General features: G+C 35.0%; 1 protein-coding gene across 2 annotated transcripts in view; it reads right to left on the bottom strand.

Annotated features, from left to right (window-relative positions):
- Positions 1-20975, bottom strand: part of NIPBL (NIPBL cohesin loading factor) — a 192509-nt gene that overhangs the window by 113778 nt on the left and 57756 nt on the right. For both annotated transcript variants that reach the window (XM_067730541.1, XM_067730540.1), the window contains exons 2-3: positions 3716-3858; positions 1576-1741 (exon numbers count right to left, since the gene is read on the bottom strand). In XM_067730541.1, the coding sequence (XP_067586642.1) occupies positions 1576-1741; positions 3716-3779 (230 nt within the window). In that variant the 5' untranslated portion in view covers positions 3780-3858. The remainder of the gene's footprint in view (positions 1-1575; positions 1742-3715; positions 3859-20975) is intronic.

Raw genomic sequence — 20975 nt, 5'->3', positions numbered from 1 at the left:
GTTCTTCTACGGACTTCTTCCCCCCCCCCATTTTATTTTAAACAGAAAAAAAAAAAAAGAACCCCAAACATTATTTTATGGAATTTTAAGTTTATTTAAGAATGTTCATATTAGTTTCAAAGGAGAAAATAGTGTCTATTCTAAACTATTCAAAATAATGGAAGGGTAGAAGTGATAATTATGCACAGAAGTTGATATTTGGGCTTGGAATATATTTTCTCCCTTACATCTGAATGTGAGTGGATCTGTCTTTTTGAGCATGTCCTCTGAATGAAATAATGTTGGCACATTGGTTAAGACAAGACCCAAGGTTACATAATTTTCCCCTCTTTATTCTCTTCTCAAATAAAGCCATCAGGGGAAAAAACCCAAGCAAGTGGTTAAGAATAGCTGCAATTAGGAAGTAGCAAATTAAGTTCACAACTATGGAAGGTAAATGATAAAAAAATTAAATATAGGCAGTATTTTAAATCTTATATTCTACACGTCACTGTTCCACTCATTAAATCTAGTACGATACATAAAGATGGTATCCACTGATAAAATTAATTTCTGGGGGCAATGTTAAAGCAGCTCTCCATATAGTAAATCATAACTATACATGTGCTATTTCCCTTATCTCTTTAAATATGTGGTGAAAACTTTTGATTAAGGATGTACATGTATAAGAAGTGATATAATATTTAGACACTGTTGAATTTCTGGAGTGACATAACCAATCATTTCTCAGTTTCTCTATCAGAAAATTCACATTTAGTATTTCACCTAAATTCATCAGCTTTAAAAATGGCCCTGAAGTATGTGCTACAGCTAATGGCAGAGACCTCTCCATTATAATGTGCTTTATCCTCATTCCCCTAAATAATGAACTTTAAGTTAACCAACAGTAAAAGAATGGAAGGACACATGAGTACCGCTGAGTAGTGGCTTCTGAACTTTTTTACATTTTTGTGTTGAGATATTACAAGTATTTACTGCTTTTGTAGTAAAAAGTAAATTTTAAAAAGTCTACTCGTGCAAAAGTTCTGTAAATAGGCTACGTAATTTAAGTGCATATTATTTGAAAAGTCTATTGTGTGAAAATACACACCTATGTTCAGATTGTATGATAAATTCTAGAAAAAAATTAGTCCCAAATTCTGTAGTAGCCTTGAAGTTAATCTTTGAGTTCCTGTTATACTTTACATGAAAAGCATATAAGCCTACTCCAAATAAAGCCAGCATTAAAGTCCCTAGTGCCTGGGAATTCTAACTACTCCAGCAATTCCAGGAAAAAGAGAGCTAACTTCGTGAGCAACATTAGACCTCTGCACACATCCGTCTTGATGAATCCCATGATTATTATAAGAATCGAAAAGATCCTCATAGAATCACATGGTCAGAACTACTGTCTCAAAATAACTATGGCCTATTTAAATCTCATTAATATCTCATCACAGGCTATATTCTCACTTGGATATTCAAATAATTTAAAATAAACTATGTATTAAAATTTTTTGAAATGAAAGTAAAACCAGGAATACTGATTCTCTTAGTAAGACCAAAACTTTTCATTTTATTTCAGATTGTACTTACATGTGATCTGTTGATACCTGGTTGAGGCTATGGACAAGCTGTGAAACCAAATTATCATCCCTACAGGCCAAAAGGCAGTTCACCTCTTCTGCTATTCGTGCATTAAAGAGAAGGCTCTTTGTAGTTGTAGCAGGTAAAGGGGATGGAAGAGGCAGCTGGTTCAGGACTATTGGGAATAAAATCATATTATTAGAAACTGAGTGACAGAAAGAAATCTCTTTAGTGTTTAAAGGTATTTGGGGATTAAAAATAAGTTATAAATATAAATGTGACAAATTTATTAAAAGGCATTCCGTCTCTCCCCCAACAAACCCCAAACAACTCTATTAAAACTCCCCAAACGTCCCTTGGACCATAATAGATTATACTACTCTCTAAGAATAAAACTCTGTGCTAACTTTTCATGTCTTAAATCTTTATTAATTTAATAAGTGAGTAAAAAAAGTAGGGTTAAAAACTAAGTAATTTCCAAGAACTGAGACTGTATTATTTCTGTTATAAGATTTATCAGAATCAAATAAATAAACCAAGTAACAATACCTGACTCTTCACCAGATAGACAAGTAATGTGTGTTTTTAAAAGCTTAAATAAATACAAAAATAAAGAGTTCACTTTGGTAGCAGAATAATGTCCACAGAATAGGATTCTGAAGGAAGAAAAATATCTAAGGAATTTTGCTTTAAGTTATAAATTACTAAATAGTCTCTCTTCATTTTATTCTGACAGCAAACAAAAGGGCATAAACGTTTTACAGTAGTTTAAATTCAGTTATTTAATGTCTTCATATAAATGAAATTTGTTCATTTGTCTAAACTAATAGTTAAAGTTAACTACAGTGTCTTTGTTTTTGGTTTAATTTCTAATCACCTATATAGTATAACTATCATGCCACTCAGCCACAATGGGTAATAACACGGTTTCTATTAATAAAAACACTGGAAACAAATTATTACTTAATAAGTAGGGCTTATTGGGCAAATTTTTAAAATGAGGTACAGCTGAGATAATGGGCAGACACCGCACCCCCCCCCCCAGCAAAGAAATTCCTGGTAGTATATTTGATTCTGTACTCCTACATATTATATGAATTTATGCCTTACCTATAACAAAGTGATAACCAAAACTAAAGACTGTTTCAAAAGCTTTCTTACCTGAGTTATTCTAACCCTACTGGCTACTTTCTTGTTATGTCAGATTTTATAAACTAGCCCTGCTGCAAAGCTGTAGGCTGTTATCTATTTTACCCCCACTTAAACTAGCTGGAAATTAATAACAGAAAAAAATAGTATTTTGGGGAAAACAGATGAAAACATTTCTTGAAGTTATTTTCTTATAGCTCCTTTTATGAAGCCCCATATCTTGCATAATGCTTGCTATACAAAGAAAAGTATGTCATCTCCTCACAGTCTACCCTCCCCTCTCATATCTCTTTTTCCCTTTATTCAGGTAGGATAAAGACTAACATTGTGAGGAGCTTTTTGCACCATTACCCAGGGACTGAGAATCAGAGTTGCCTACCAAAAGAATGAGTCCCTAAAATATTATGCTACACTAATTAAATCTCAAGAGAATGAAGATGTTCTTAAACTTAAGTGTTCAGGGTAAAATAGGCTCTTGACATCTATGACAAACTCCAAAAGATTACTAAACATGACATCCAAAATAAACGTCACTAAGAAATCAGATTATGTTGGGCTATCAAATTTTCTTCTTTGAAGGGCAGTTTCACTTACCATTTCCATAAACGCTTTTTTAAAAGTCTGTAATAGTTCCTATATGCAAACCCATGCTTCTCTGGTTTTGATTTTTCTTAATGCTTTGTTTCATCTTCTTTGATCCTTACTTTTGCATTTATCCCTTTATCATATAAGACCTTTAAACAAACACACACTACCATTTCTTAATGGGTCCTTAGCATGAAACAGAAATTAAGGTCTTATCTATTATTAGTTGACTACACTAATTCTGTTACTTTCACATTTATGCCAATAAACCAAAGAAAATAATGTTGTGTGTCATTCAAAATCTAAAATCTTTACACATTTTGTTATTTATGACGCTGCAAATAATTAATGTTATAGTCTCTTTAAAAATCAATGTCAGAGTAGAACATAAATTAGATAAAATAACCAAACTTACGGTCTGTGAGACTAGCAATCCCCGCAAGAGTAGTGATGGGGACATGGGGCATATCCCCATTCATCCTGAAGTTCTGGAATGGTGTTGCCTATGAAAGTACTTAGTTCAGGTGCCAGCTGTCATTACTTCCCATTTCCCAAACACTGCAACAAAAAACAGACAATTATTTGTAACAATATGTCGAATATATTACTACTAGGGAAGTGCTTAAAAAATAAAATTTTCTGCTTTTCTTGTTTGCTCAAGCTATATAATAATAGCCATCATGCATACACCACTTACTGTATGTTACACACTGCAAAGTGCTTTGTATACAATAACTCATTTAGTCCTCACAACAACCAACTAAAGTAGGTACTATTATTTTCTGCATTTTACTGATGAGGAAATTAATTTACATGAAGTTTCAAGTAATTTGTGGAGCAAAGATTAGAACCCAAGCAATCTGGCTCAAGAGTCCGTGTAACTAGTAGGCTATATTTCCAGACAGGGATACTCAATTTTGACAAGCACTATTTTCTTTTCCACATCATAAATACATAAAAATTTAGCTTCAACTTGCCTTTCTAGTAAATAATGTGCACATTATTAAAAGATTTGTCTTATTAAATAGCTTCATAAAATAAATGGCAAACAAAAGAAGTCTGCTCTACATCAATTATCCAAGACATAGTGCTAAAATAGAAAACTGAATTGTAATTTTTAGTTTAAACAGTTTAAATGTTTTTGTTTTTTGAGGTTATACCTGCTAGTCATTAACTTTTAAGAGAACCTCTAAGTTTTTTGAATTAAAAACTTCAAAACAGTGTAATGATATAATAATAACTCCCCTTACTCCTATATCTTAATGCAACTTTACAATTTAAGTTGTTTTCATTAAAAAAGTAGAAGTATATAAGTAGTTAAAATTAAGAACTTTCTTTTTCCTCACTTTTATTATAAATGAGATATACTGAGAAACTTCCTAAAACATATATGTATGGTTTAACAGTTAAAAAGCATCCATGGAACCACTCTAGCAATCTAGCTCCTTCTAAAGATAACAACTATCCTGTCTTTTTATCAACAGTAATCATTTCCTTTTCTTTTTATTCCTTTAATGACTTTTATATGTACATTCTTTTTTAGTAGCTGGCTAAGGAAAAAACACTGTTTTCCTTTGATGAATGACTGACACAAAACTTGCTAGTAGAAGCCCACTATAGGGAAAAGGCACAGGAAATAGTATAGGAAAGATACAATTACTACTGGCTATCCTCTATTTTTCCTTTTGCTACACGATGGACTTTACACTTTGAAGTAATTAATTTGATTATTTAATAATCACTAAAGAAGTTTAAAGAAGCACTGCATATTTAACAGTTGCATCAAGCACTTTAAAAAATCAGTCAGAATTTAAAAGCTGACAGAGTCATCAAAACACAGTACAGTTTTTCTAAGTTTAGGTTAATAAGAAAGTTCCATTTTACGATTAGTAATTGATGGGGGAAAAAAAAATCACTGAATGCAAATTATGTATGGAACTGCACAAAACCTCCTGTTATTCATACATGACTCACTATTGAACACGTAAATTGCCATATTCATTCAAGCAGATTAAGTAACAAGTGACCATGTTTAAGTATTTAATTCAGAGGATAGGAACCCATAAAGAACAATATGCTAGGGGATTCTATTGTGGGCTATTTGACTTTATTCTATTTTCCTGAATTTCAGAAAAGTAACATGTAAAGTAGACCCAACCCTAGGCTGGAGGTTTTTTTAGCCTAAAAAGATTTACATATTAAGTTACCACGTGTGAATTGGAAGATTAATAAATCTAACCATAATATTTTTCTCAGTTGATATAATAAAGGCATCTAAACACTCTGATGTCAACTCAAAACTGGGAGTAAGCGGGGGAAAAAGCAGGGAGCAACAGTGCTTGCCTGGTGCTTTAACTATGAATTAAGTATTTGGCTACTGACAAATATTTACACCATACTGCTGAACTGTGACAACTTCATGTAATCGAAGATTTTGAAGAACAGAAGACTTTGGTAGAAACAGACTTATAATTGTAGCTAAGGTCATAGATCTTAATGAATATGAGTAATCTATAGAAATGTTGCTGCCTTATGCTAGAAGGTGACCAAAGACCATCAAGAAACAACATTCCTAGAACTCTAAAAGTGAATATACACACTCCTAATTAGACATGGCATTTCTGGCTCTGGATTGGGTAGTGTTTGGTTCACCTGCCTCTGTGAAAGTACACTGTCTTTCATGAAACTACCAAAACTGAAGCTGAAAGTCATCATCTCTGGGGAAGAATGTGTCCAGAATGAAATGGTAACCAAATGGTAAAGGTTATGATGAGTGCTTTAGAACTGTCGCTTAAGGCAGTGCTTTATTTAAAATCTGTGAATGGTGACTGATAGTAGATTGTAAGATAAATTTAGTGGGTTGAGAGCAATACTGAGAGAGATGGAGAGAATAGAACTGTAAGGCTACACTGCACATTGCTTTGAGAGTCTAGGTAACATGTCTTTCTAATGATGGGTCACCAAATCAAAGCAGTTTGAAAGTTGCTGATTTAAAGAAATGGAAGAGTAAAGAAAGTAGCCCACTGCGTAAGTGGTAATGAGAATGAAATAAAATAATGCATGTAAATCACTTGACATACTACCTGGCACATAGTAAGTGATCCAGAAAGTTAACAATGTTACTGCTAACTGGAAAAACACTTCCGGAGGAGCAGAGGGGAAACACAGGTGCATAAGGGGAAAGGGGTCTTTCAATACAAGACACCTACAATTACTAATCGTTAATTAGTGGAAGATATTTTGGTAAATTTCCATTTCAGCCCATTATAATGAGTCTGAAGGGAACTTCTAAGCACTTGCCAAGATTTTTAAAGACCCTAGTCCTTCACTCATTTAATTTCACTTCAAAATTTATGATTTCCTAATGTAAATGATAGAAATGAAAATAAAACAGTATTGGTAAAAGTTATAATAATAATATTCAAATTGAAATGGATTTGGAATAAAAGGCAATCTCATAATCTGATGGTAGATAAACTTGCCTGGACGGCCACTTTGTACCCCACAGCCCCAAAATGTGTATAATCTGTCTCAACAATTGCACTTTTTTAGTAGTGAAAAACTGGTAGAAATGATAACTAACATTTATTGAGGACCTACTATATAATAAAAACTGGTAATAAACACATCAAATGTACTCTCATTCAATTCTTATATAAACCTGAGGTACTAATATTCCAGTTTTATTTAATGAGGAAACTTCTTGATTTGTCACATTATCTCAGAAATCTTTCATAAATGCAGATATGTCTCCTTCTTTTTCTAATATTATTTTATAGCTCGACTGAAATATCAAATTTAAATGAATATTATTCAGTAAACTATATCATGTAAATATAAAGTAAGGCGACTATGGCTTTATGGAATCAGATTCCTTACTTGATAATTTATAACCATGTCTATTTTGAACTTGGTTCACATTTTATGGTACTTCAAGTACTCTTACTTTCTTCTTGATCGGACTATAGAGCAGTAAGCAAAACTCACGTTGAAGAAAATCAGTCTTTGATAAAAGATTATAAAGAATAAGTTAACACCCTCATACTTTTTATGCTGAGTTAATAACTTCTAAAAATTGGCATAATATAATAACATTTTATTAAATATTGTCAAGCACAAACCCCTTATTTCCTCCATTTCTGAGCATATCATCGATGAGATAAATGTATGCTAAATATAAGATATCAATTTGGTAACTTTTCCCATAATAGCCATTCAGTCTGCCTTAAATTAATAAGTGAAATTCCATTAAATTGTACTTTGTATTGTTCTCCAGAAAATATGTGTCACCTTTTTTTGGACCTAACTAAAGCATTTTCCTTTTACCTGATAGTTAAAATAGTCTCAAAATGTCATACTAGGTTAGATCAATAGCTCATCCAAACCCACACAGCTAGCTACTCCTTGAGTTATAAATGGTAGCCAAAAGAACACACTGTGCTTTTATAGTATTGAGCCCTTCATGACGATGCATCCAAAATACGTATTCTGTGTCACTGTGTCAGACACTATGCTAGCCAAGCAAAGTACAATGGTTAACAAGATGGCAACAGTCTCTATCGTTCGAAATTTGAGTCTGGCTATGGGAATGTTATAAAGGGAGTGTATCTTCCAGGAGGAGAAAAGGAAAAACAATAATTGAATTAAAACCTGAACCATTTGTGACAACATGGACCTTGAAGGCATTATGGTAAGTGAAATCAGTCAGAGAAAGACAAATACTGTATGATCTCACTTATATGTGGAATCTAAACACACACACGCATGCGTGCGCGCGCAAACACACAACAAAACTCAGAAAAAGAGATAAGAGTTGTAGTAAACAGACACGGGGGTGGGGGAGTGGCTCGTGAGATTGGAGGAAGGTGGTCAAAAGGTTCACATTTACAGTTATAATTAGCAGGGATGTAATGTACAACATGATGACTATAGCTAATACTGTTGTATGATATATAGGAAAGTTGTTAAGAGAATAAATCTAAATCCTAAGAGGTACAAGGAGAAAAAAATTTTTTCCCTTTTTTCTTCCTGTTTTTAAATTGTATCTACATGAGAAGACGGATGTTAGCTTCTCATATAGATACTGCAAACTGAAAATAATATCAATGTGTACAGTTCAAGCCCATTTTTGCTTAAAATACATGTTTATACAAATGATAGGCATGAAAAAAGGTTCTTTAAGAATATATTTTTTAACCATTAGCAATGGTTAGGATGTATTCTGGTATTTTGGGGAATTCCTATTTTTGTAATATTTATATCTGTGTTGCTTGGATTTAAAAAAAAACTATTAGACAATTATTTTATAAATCAGAACAACAATGATATAGAATATGTATTGAAATAAAAAACATTAAATGAGCCTTCTAACAGGTGCTGCTATATGTACACAGATTTCTGTGGTATATTTGTATAATTATCTATGAAACCTATGTTAAGAATCTACTGTATGAAGACCCGGTGCTAGGTGTTAAAGACTAATATAATATGCAGGGTACATTAATAAGCACTTTGGCCAGAGCATAAGGCCAGAAAGATGAATTAGACCCTGCAAAAGTATTTGTTATGAAATGTTGATTTCTTTTTTTTTTTTTGGTGGTACGCGGGCCTCTCACTGCTGTGGCCTCTCCCGTTGCGGAGCACAGGCTCCGGACGCGCAGGCTCAGCGGCCATGGCTCACAGGCCCAGCCGCTCCGCGGCATGTGGGATCCTCCCGGACCGGGGCACAAACCCGTGTCGCCCGCATCGGCAGGCGGACTCTCAACCACTGCGCCACCAGGGAAGCCCTGATTTTTTTTTTTAATACCCTTGATATAAATGAACTTAGTAAGACTAAAATAAGAGTGATAAGGAAGATGGGGTGGTAGAGAATGAAAATAGAGGCAGTAAGTTGTTGGAAGAATACTGCAATATTGAAATATAATGATGGTCTGATTTTGGATTCATTCAGATTAAAATGCCAAAGTAACATCCAGTTGTAGGAGATGTCTAAAGTAGGAACTTGGAAATTCTGGAATCGACAAAAGAGGTCAGAAATACAGTTATAAATATGGAAGTGATCCATAGAAGACTGGTAACAGTTAAATTATAATAACAGATGAGACAGGCAAGAGACCAGGTAACTTTTGTAGTAGAAATTTTTTTAGCACTTCTTACATGCCAGACATTAACACATACATTTCCTTAATTACCAAAGTCAGAGGATTGTGAAGATGATCTCTATCTCAGAGATGCAAAAATAAGGCTAAAAGCCTAAATGTTTTGCCTGTGGCTACACAGCACACAGCAGAGCTGATATGTGAACTCAGGTGTTTCTAACCAAACCTTACATTCTCAAGCATATCTGAAGGGCATAAAACTGGGAAATATCTACATTGCTAGGACAGAAAAGACAAACCAATAAAAGGTAAAGGAAATGTTCCTCAGTGAAGCTAAATGTTTGTTGAAGGTCTCACAGCTTGTAAGTGACCTAGTCAAGACTACAAATGTTTGGATTTCTAGTTCAGTATTCTTTATACTACATTGTCTTACATGATTATAACATTATTTTGAATAAACCAACATTTTATATGTGTGGACTATTTAGCTAATTAGCACTTTTCTTCCTTAGTAATGTTAATTTCTTTTTTTCCTTCTTTTTTCTTTGGTGAGGAAGGAGGCTCCCTCCCGAGAGGGCTTAAAACTAGTACAGTTTTATTGTCTCAGTTTATATTACATTTAATAGAATAAGCTATCTCAAATTCTTTTGGGAAATAGGTGGCATGTAAATCCTACGTAGCTAGATAAGTAAATAAATAAATACATGTTGTACTATTTACTATTTTAAATAGGTAACAGCGACCCCCTAGAGTGGCACCTCTCCAGCAGAATCCTTTCACTTTATCAAGCTACCTCCAGATTCCTTTTTGCTGCCTACTATTTAAGAATGAATTTTTCATTCTGTTTAAAGACACTTCCAAAAGACCTTCTTCAAATCCTAGCTCAAAAACAGTTCCCAATCAGCTGTCTGTAAAAATTTTCACTTCTTTAAAACATTTCTCCCTTTCTATAGTTCTAAATTATTTCCATTAAATAAGAAAAATGCAAAATAAAACAAAGCTCTAAAGCTCTCTCTAAACACATGCTTTGCTTTTGGAATCCTGAGCTCTCTGCAGCCACCATGCTGGATACCAATAACGCGTATTCAGCAATGTTGTTATATCTTAATATATTTAGTATGTAATAGGAAGATATATTTACATTACTGAGTACTATTATGAAGAGAAAGAGGGCTTCCCTGGTGGCGCAGTGGTTGAGAGTCCGCCTGCCGATGCAGGGGACACGATTTCGTGCCCCGGTCCGGGAAGATCCCACATGCCGCGGAGCGGCTGGGCCCGTGAGCCATGGCCGCTGAGCCTGCGCGTCCGGAGCCTGTGCTCCGCAACGGTAGAGGCCGCAACAGTGAGAGGCCCGCGTACCGCAAAAAAAAAAAAAAAAAAAAAGAGAGAGAAAGAGAAGTCACTAAGAAGTAAATCTGGTTGAGATTTAGGGTGTCTCAAAAGCACTTTATAGAATATGTGTATGTTCACTGAGAAGTAAAACAATTAGTATAACTTTATATATTTCTCTAATCAGTCTTGTTCTTATCAATTTATTTCACATGCATTTTTATTTGAACTGACTTTAACAAAAGTTCATATTACCTTAAAAGGTCCCCCTTGATTATGACAGTTAAACTGACTTACAGAGGTGCAGAGTAGTTACATGATGTCTAATGATAACAAAATACACAAAACTGCAAGCTTCATCAGGAGAAAAATAGTCCTGAGCCCTGGAATTTGTTTTGTTTTTTTTTTTAAAACATAGAGGCCATGGAGGAAATTTCCAAGTGCTACTACGAGTTATTTGGGTTACTAGTACACCTTCACATCGAAAATTTTATTTCTCATTCTTTTCCACTGCAAAAGAAAGAGCCTATCTCAATATAGTTTAAGACTGATTCTTATAACACAAGATGATTTCCTATACAATGGTATTAGAAATGCAAAAATCAAACAATGGTCATTTTATTTCTTTCTAAATGAGGCTGAGGTCTTAAAGAACTATAACATTTGGATGTAGGTCTAACCTACAACTTTTGACCATTACACACTTGATGATACACAATTAATTTAATCTAAATTATGAGAGAAAATGCTTTTATGTAAAATTACTGAAGAGTCCACAAGAGGGCACACTTTCAACTACTGTAAAAATTTTTAATTCACTTTTTTTTTCTAGTGCATCAAATATATTGGCCAGATTCTTCTGAATTGATCATTCAACACCACTAGAAAGCAAGAGATCCTGAAGTCTGTAATTCTTTTTGTTTAAACACACACAAGCAAATTTTTTGGATGCATATAAAATATAAGAAAAGCCTGAATACATGAAGACTTCTACATTAATATTAAATGATAAAAGTATGTAATAGTCTTATTAGCCATCTTGGTCCTGTTAGCTACTTGGAATTTGGCTGCCCTAAGAATCTTTTCAAAAAAACTCTGGCTACTTGGAAATTTTTTTTTTTTATTACCGCAATAAGTGTAGTGAACATCTATCATCTCATACAGATACAAAGAAAAAAAAAATTTTCCCTGTGATGAAAACTCTTAGGATCTACTCCCTTAACAACTTTCATATATAACATACAGCAGTGTTAATCATGTTTATTGTGTTGCACGTTACATCTTTAGTACTTATTTATCTTGCAACTGGAAGTTTGCACCTTTTGACCACCTTCATTCAGTTTCCTACCTCCCAACCCCCGCCTCTGATAACCACAAATCTGATCTCTTTCTCTACGAGTTTGTTTTTGAAGTATAATTGACCCATAACACTATGTTATTAGTTCCTGGTACACAACATAATGATTTGATATTTCTATACATTTCAAATGACCACCACAGGAAATCTAGTTACCATCTGTCACCATACAAAGATCTTACATTATTATTCACTATATCCCCCACACTGTACATTTCATCACTGTGACTCATCTATTTGGTAACTGGAAGTTTGTACTTCTTAATCTTCCTCATCTATTTCACTCATCCCCTCACCTCTCTCCCCTCTGGCAACTACCTGTTTGTTCTCTGTATCTGTATCTCTGTTTTTGTTTTCTTATGTTTGTTCATGTTTTATTTTTTAGATTCCACATATAAATGAAATCATATGGTATCTGTCTGACTTGTTTCACTTAGCATAATACCCTCTAGGTCCATCCATGTTGTCGCAAATGACATCAGCCATAAAAAATGTGTGTGTGTGTGTATATACACACACACACACATAACCACATCTTCTTTATCCATTCACTTATCGATGGGCACTTAGGTTGCTTCCATACACTGTAAATAATGTTATGAACATAGGGTGCATGTATCTTTTCAAATTAGTATTTTTGTTTTCTTCAGAAAAATACCTAGAAGTGGAACTGTTGAATTGTATGGTACTTCTATTTTTAATTTTTTGAGGAACCTCTGTACTGTTTTCCACAGTGGCTGCACATTCCCACCAATAGTGCATGAGAGTTCCCTTATTTGTTGACTTTTTGATAAGTAGCCATTTTGACAGGTGTGAGGTGCTATCTCACTGTGGCTTTGATTTGCATTTCCCTGATGATTAGTGATGTCAAACATCTTTTCACATGCCTCTTGGCCATCTATAAGTCTTCGTTGGGAAAATGCCTATCCAGGTCCTCTGTCTGGTTATTTTGATCCTCATTATGTGACATATTCCCTAGGAACAATAAATTCTTTAAGACACTCAGTAGGAGAATAAATGGATATGTTTCAAGTACTTTAGGAAATTCTTCCAATTCAAGAGTTAAAGATCATTACTTAAAGTACCTAAAAGAACAATTGAGAAAGGGTATACACAGAAGTTATGCAAAAAAATCATGATCATTCATGCATAATGTGCATTAATGATCCCTCTTCTGCCCTAACCCATTCAAAGATGTCACTTCCAGCAACTTTCTTCTCTCTCCTGTATCAATTTTCCCTCTTATTGGATCACTCCAATCAGCATATGAACATCTATATGTTGATAACTCCTACTACTCCCCCCCCCAAAAAACACAAAACCCTTGACTCCTATACCCTCCATCAAACAACTACTTAATTTTGTTTCCTTTCACAGCAAAATTCCTTCAGTTGTCCATATTCATCTCTAATTCTTCTTTCTCTTGAAACCACACTGTATGTGTTTTTATTCTTATCATTCCACCAGAAGTCTTGCCACGGTTAGTAATGGCATGCATCTACATTGCTAAGCGTGATGGACAAACCTCATATCTCATCTGATTTCACTTAGCATTCAACAGAGTTGATCAATCTTCTGTTTTCCAGAACAACATATTCTTCTGGTTTTTCCTCATAGGACACAGGCCACTCCTGAATCCTATTTTGGTTCCTTCTCATCTTCCTGTCCTACCTCTGCTGTTGATCTCATCTGATCTCATGATTTTTTTCATTCATTTTAAAAAGTTTTATTTATTTATTTTTGGCTGCATTGGGTCTCTGTTGCTGCCTGCAGGCTTTCTCTAGTTGCAGTGAGCGGAGACTACTCTTCATTGCGGTGCGCAGGCTCCTCATTGCGGCGGCTTCTCTTGTTGCAAAGCATGGGCTCTAGGCGCGCAGGCTTCAGTAGTTGTGGCAGGTGGGCTCATTAGTTTTGGCGCACGGGCTTGGTTCCTCCACGGCATGTGGGATCTTCCCGGCCCAGGGATCAAACCCATGTCCCCTGCATTGGCAGGTGGATTCTTAACCACTGCACCACGAGGGAAGTCCCTGATCTCATGATTTTAAAATAGCACCTGTATGCTGATGACTCTAAAATTTATGTCTCCTACTTTGACTTCTCCCCCGTACACTATATTCATATATCCAACTACCTACTCAACATCTCTGCTTTGATGTCCAGTAAGTACAGGTCTAGAGTAGAGGTTGGCAATCTTATTGCTGACTTCTGAGAGCATGATTTATATGCTTTAGATAAAAGTTTTATTAGATACTATTTAAAAATATTTTATCATCATCTTTTGCTTTGCCTTTTCATCCTCTTAATATCTTTTGGAATTCTGATGAAGTCCAACTTATAAATATATGCTTTTATGATGGTGGTGGTGGGATTTGATTACAAAGAGACATACAGAATCTTTCTGGTGTGATCAAAATGTTCTATATCATGGAGAGATATTGGTTACATGAGTATATCCAAGATTTCTATTTTTCAATATATCTAAATATTACCAAATTCCAAAATACTGCAAAAGTAATAATGATAATAATTTAGCAATGGTTAGAGAATGGATGATGGTATAGATGAAATTAAAATGATAGCATGTTGATTACTATGGAAGCTGAGTGATAGACACTGGGCATTCATTAAACTCTTCTGTTTACCTTGCACATACAAAGTTTTCCATAATAAACAGCTTTTTTTTCATATGTATCTTGCTTTTTCTTTTTTTTTCTTTAATTTTTACTGGAATATAGTTGATTTAAAATGTGTTAAGTTTCAAAATTTTTTTTTAATTAAGGGAAATTTTTTGTTGGGTACAAAATATCATTGTCTCATATTTAAGTCAGAATTAAGTAAAGCCTTTTCTTTATCAGACCTATTACTGCTAAACCATGTGCCATGAAGTAAATGTCTGTGTCGCCCCCCCCCCCGCCAATTCGTATATTGAACCCTAATCCCCAGTGTGATGGTATTTGGAAGTGGGGCCCATGGGAGGTGATTAGGTCATGAGGGTCAAATTCTCACAAATGGGATTAATGCCATCATGAAAGAGACTTCAGAGAGCTCCTCTGTCCCTTCCGCCATATGAGGACACAGCAAGAACACGGCCATCTATGAACCAGGAAGTGGGTTCTCTCACAAGACAATGAATCTGCTGGGAACTTGACCTTGGACTGCCCAGCCTCCAGAATGGTAAGAAATAAATTTCTGTTGTTTATAAGCCGCCCAGTCTATGGTATTCTGTTATAACAGCCTAAATGGACTAAGATACCATGTTTCCCTCAGACTCTATTTCTGTAATTGGTATTTTTAAAAAAACAGTAAAAGAATTCAAGAGACCCAAATATAATTATTATATAACTAATGAATGTGGAAAAGATATTGGGGTACCTTTTCAGGGAAGATAACCTTGTAAAAAATCAGTTAAAACCAATAACAAACAACTCCTTATTAAGAAGCTCAATATCAAAATTATTTTAAATAGTTCAATTTATAGGAAAAGAAACAATAAATGGAAAAAGCAATTTCTCATCCACATACCTACAGGAAACTTTTAAATAATTTCCACTAGGTCCCTCCCACTATGTCACTTTATAGGACATAAGTATATAAATTAAGGATGTATATTTTTGAAAAATGAACTAATCATAAAATGCAGATGTTTATAACATCAAATGCCATATCCTTTCTGTATATAAAATTAAAACAATTTTTGGTTATTTAAATTCTCTCATTATCAGTCTGACTAATGTTTCATTAGGAAAAATGGATTTTTAAATTTTAAGTGGAGTTTCTGATTTATATAATGATGAGTTACACAAAAGTAAACTTTCTATGAAAGTTTACTTAAAAAGAAAATGTAACATCAACTATATTCTAAGGTAGAAGGTTAACGGAAATACAGAATAAAATGACTTTGTGTGTTATAGAGGACTTTTATAGTTGTTTAAGAAATCTAGGTAAAATTGGTGGGGAGGAGGAAGGTGTGCAGAAAAGAGGGATGTAAAAAGATAGGTTTGGGGACTTCCCTAGTGGTCCAGTGGGTAAGACTCCATGCTCCCAATGCAGGGGGCCTGGGTTCGATCCCTGGTCGGGGAACTAGATCCTGCATGCATGCCACAACTAAGAAGTCCGCATACATGCCACAACTCAGCCAAAATAAATAAATAAATAAATTTTTTAAAAAGTTTTTTAAAAAAATAAAAAGGTTGGTTTCTCAAATAATATTTTGACACAAGTCACTATTACACATAAACACGAAAGCAAACTAAACTTAAAATGGAAATAAACACTTTCAATTTCAATCAGAATACTGAATTGCCTGGACTTGAGGAAGTAGTTTAGCTTCTCTTTACCAGTACCTGATAATATTAAGTATGCCTATCAGTAGATGATGAAATTTGTAAGTGACTCATTTCCTTTTTCTTGATGACCTGATTTCCTGATTTTTAAAACATTAAGTCTTTATGTATTCACTGTTATGCACTTAGCACCTAACACCTAGAATAGGATCTGACAGATGGTGGGTATTGAGTATAATGTGGTAAAAAAAAAAAAAACCAGACCTGGTTAATACCCTCATAGAGCTTAGAGAGTCCAGTAGAAGTGATATTATGAATAATCACCATGTAACATATAACTACATATTGTGATACATTTCACAACAATAATGGGTGACACTTAGCATCTAATATATGCCTGGAATTGTTCTAAGGGATTTACATATTTAATTTCATATTAATTTATATTTAGTTCATTCATATTTACATATTTTAATTCAGTTAATCCTTATCCTATCAAACAGGTACTACTATTAATTTCATTTAAGATAATAAGACCTGAGGCATATAAAGGTAAGTGACTTGCCCAAGGTCTGATTCCAGAGTGCCTGATCTTAACATTCTGGAGTCCTTGCTCTTTTCCTAAATGAAAAGAATTGGACACTTTGAGAGAAGAAAAGGCTGTATCAAGTTTATATTGGAGGGTGGGCAGTAACCATGACTCATTAAGGAAGTCTCATGAATAAGAGTTAGATAGGCAAAAGGGGAAGAAGAAATGGGGACAGGGTGGGGGGTGGGTGAATAGCAAGTTAAAGTCCCTACAGAAGGCCAGAACCTAGTACAAAGGAAAAGAAGATTATGTGGCTGTACATAATGATGGACTGATACAAGATTAAGGAGAAAAGGTACATACAAATTAGATCATACCTAGCCTGATGGGCCAGGTTGAGGGGCTTTTGATTTCGATTCATGCCACTTTAAAAAAAAAAAGTAATCTACTGGCCATTTACATATCTTAGTTACTGAACACATCAACTGCAGTTGCTTAATTTTTTAATCCATTTCTCCGTTTTCACACAGACTCTACTTAGTCTTTATTAACTTGAATTCAAATCACTGTAGATAGGGAAATCTGTAGATTTGGGATTCAGGTGATGCGTTTTTGGTAGGTATACCAAAGGTTCTTAGTGCATTATATCAGGAAGCACCTGATACCAGTCTGTTTTGCTAATTTGGTGATGTTAACTTTGGTCACTTTAATGTGGTGTGGGACATGTTCTCCACTATAAAGTTACCCCTTGCAGTTAGTTAATAAGTAATTTGCGGAGAGAGACTTTGAGAGAGGCTATTAAATATCTGATTCCCATTGAACTTTTACTCCTGAATTTTAACACCATTAATGATTTTATATTTATTTGTTGACATTCTACTGTAATGGAACATCCTTTCCTCCCTATTCATTCATTCATTCATATCAGTATGGACTGGGAACTTCTTTTTTATTGAATGGGTTACAATCTATTATTATTCATTTATTTTGATGCTCAAATTGTCCCAGATTTGGACAGTGGCAGCTCCTTCAAGCTGACTTCCTTGTCCTTCTGTTATGCTCTATCATTCTTTAAGAGATTCCTTACTTTCCAGTGCAAGAAGATGTTCCAACTGCATCTCGTACTTTCCCTATCCCGGTAGTGGAAACCAGCCTTTTCTTGAGGGAGGCGCTCTGATTCTATTTAGTGGAGAATAATATTTAGATACAGTGCTAGTTGTGCTCTCTGCTACTGGTGTATCGTTTGTAAGTCAAGCACATTAAATGAAAAACAGAGAATCAAGAGAAAACAAATATGTAAAAGCAGGGGTCCCAAAATAATATAAACGTGAAAAAGCAATTCATAAATTCCAGAATCATACAATTTCATAGGCAAAAAATATCTCAGGGATAACCAACTCTTTTATTTTACAGGCAAGAAAACCAAGACCTAGTGATGTCAGGTATCCTGAATATGGTCACAGAATAAATTATTAGCCAAAGTCAGCAAATTCTCAATTCAATGCTCATCAAGTTCTGCTCTTACACTGTTTATTCAGCAAATATTTATTGAATGCCTACAATGTGCAATGCACTGTTGTGGCTAGGGATACAGCAGTGAACAAAACAGACAACAATCCCTGTATGCCCTCACAGAGCTTAGATCATAATACGGAAAACTGGATCAATTTTCCATATGAAAAGGTGCTTTACTTTATTAGTCTTCAGGAAAATGCAAATTACAACCATAATGAGATTCACTTAAAATTAAAAAGACTAATCAACTGTTGGAATGGCAGCACAGTAAACAACAGGAATGCTCATACAATGCTGGTGGGAGCATATAAAATGGGTACAACCACTTTGGATAAGGGACATTATCTGCTAGGTGATTACCCTAGGCCCTGCAATTTCACTCCTAGGTATATATGCAACAGAAAACTCAGTGGCTTAAAACAATAGTCTCTCAATCTCCTCCTAGAACCAGTGGGCCAGGCTGGACATGTTGGTTTTCAGACATGGCAGAGGCACAAAAAGTGCAAGCCCAATCCTGCAAACGTTTTTACAAGCCTTTGGTCATGTCACACCCACTAATTCCAATGGTCAAAGCATGTCCTGTGACCAAATACAAAGTCAAGGGGCAGGGAAATATTCTCTGCTTCTTTAAGAGTGGGAGGAACTACACAGTCACTTGGGAAAGGGCTTGGATGCAGGGAGGGGTGAAGAACTGGGGCTATTAATACAATGCATCACACCCACCCAACCCAAGACTTTTCAGAAATGGAATCTGATATTTTAACAAGCCCCCACCCCCCACCCCCAGTGATTCTGATGCATGCTAAAATCTGAAAACCAATGGGCACCACAGATTGCTGGGCCTTATGCCCAGAGTTTCTAATTCAGTAAGCCTTGAGCAATACCCAAGGATTTAGCATTTCTAATAATTTTCCAGGATGATGCAAATGCTACTGATCCAGGGACCACACTGGTAACTACTGGGCTGGGAGACAGGGAAAACCTTTTGAGGAAGATGTCACCTGTAATGAATTTTGAAAGCTTGGTAGGAACTGATGAAGAGTGGGAAGGGTGTTCTGGGCAGAGGGAAAAGCAAGTGCAAAGGCAGATAGGTGTGAAACTGCATGACAAGTATGTGGACTGAGGAAAGGTTAAACAGAAGTCAGATCATTAAAAAGCCTTATGTGCTAGATTAAAGAGTCCAAATATGACTGGACTGATACAGGCAGTCGTAGAAGATTTTTGTATTAAGAAAATGATATGAACAGGTTCTGATATTAGAACATGCTCTATAGCAGCACTGTGGAAAAGGAAAAGGTGCCAGACTTGTAGGAAGGTGCCAGAAGGTAGGCAGAACAATAAGGTAGGAAATAAAGTAATGAAGCAATGAGACCTGAACCAAGACACAGCAAGGTAACAGCAAGGAAGGGATAGATATACAGAGATAAAAGAGAGAAATCTGGTGACAACTTGGATGTGGAGAGTAAGTGAGAGGGAATCTAGGACAACTTACAGCTTCTAGCTTGGGCAACTGAAGGTGTAATATGCACATACCCATTCATTCATAAACATAAGACACCACATCCTGCGTTGTTTCACGAGGATTTGAGGCAGTTTACCAGAAGAATACATAGGATGAAAAATAAATAGGTGAAGGATTCAAGGCAAAGGATACACTGGGATAAAGAAAATAAATAGAGAAAGAAAATAAGTAAAAATAGCACAGAGTAAAGCACAGCATATTGCTCTCCAAAACTCCGAGAGTTGGCCTTCAAATGTGGCTTAAGCCTCCTAGTTAGCAAGGCAAAGAAGAAAATACACAGTGCCTGTTAAAAGTGAATCAGTTGCTCAGGAGAAGTACCAGCTTTTCTAAGATACTGTAATCTGAGAGAAATTTCACCAGTGAGTCCTCATAAAGAAGATTCTGGATGATATAATGGAGAAAGTCTTTGAAAGCATCCCTAAAAAAACCAAAAATCTGTTTTGAGTTAATTTTTTTAATGTCTTAAAAAAAATCACATCCTAAATGCACAATTCAGTAAAAGCAAATCTACAAGGGGCCAAAATAATGCAATCTATCCAAGTACACGGATCTCTAATGGTATGGTTTAATCTAAGAGTAAGATTTTAAATATTCAGAGGAATGGACAGAATATCGCCATTAAGCAGTCCTCCATTAATACATTTTCTCAGAACTGGGCTTTTGAAAAATTGAGATGGTCCAGAGTACATGGTGGAATACAAACATGCAATATTACTAAGGGCAGCAATATATGTTTTACCAAACAATCAATCAAGGCAAGGAAAATGAAGAGAAGATAACATTATGAAGTTTAAGAAGTTTACCCAAAACATGTCCCACTTCTACATAGAAACCTCAGGCAGGTTAGAATCTTCTTCTTCAAAAAGAAACTCTGATGCTGCTCTAATACATGGATGAATGAGCAGATCATGGTGCCAAATTTCTACTAACTATAAATTATGCAAAATGTTATTGCAATTTTCAGAATCTGAAAGCCAGAAAGTTAATAAAACATCTTACTCTAGGCAATATTGCCTATAGTATTTAACACATCACAAATTCT

Source organism: Pseudorca crassidens, chromosome 3 (genome assembly GCF_039906515.1).
Source record: "Pseudorca crassidens isolate mPseCra1 chromosome 3, mPseCra1.hap1, whole genome shotgun sequence".
Classification (NCBI taxonomy): Eukaryota; Metazoa; Chordata; class Mammalia; order Artiodactyla; family Delphinidae; genus Pseudorca; species Pseudorca crassidens.
The sequence above is the reverse complement of the archived record's forward strand: the minus strand, read 5'-3'. Positions and strand labels throughout refer to the sequence as shown.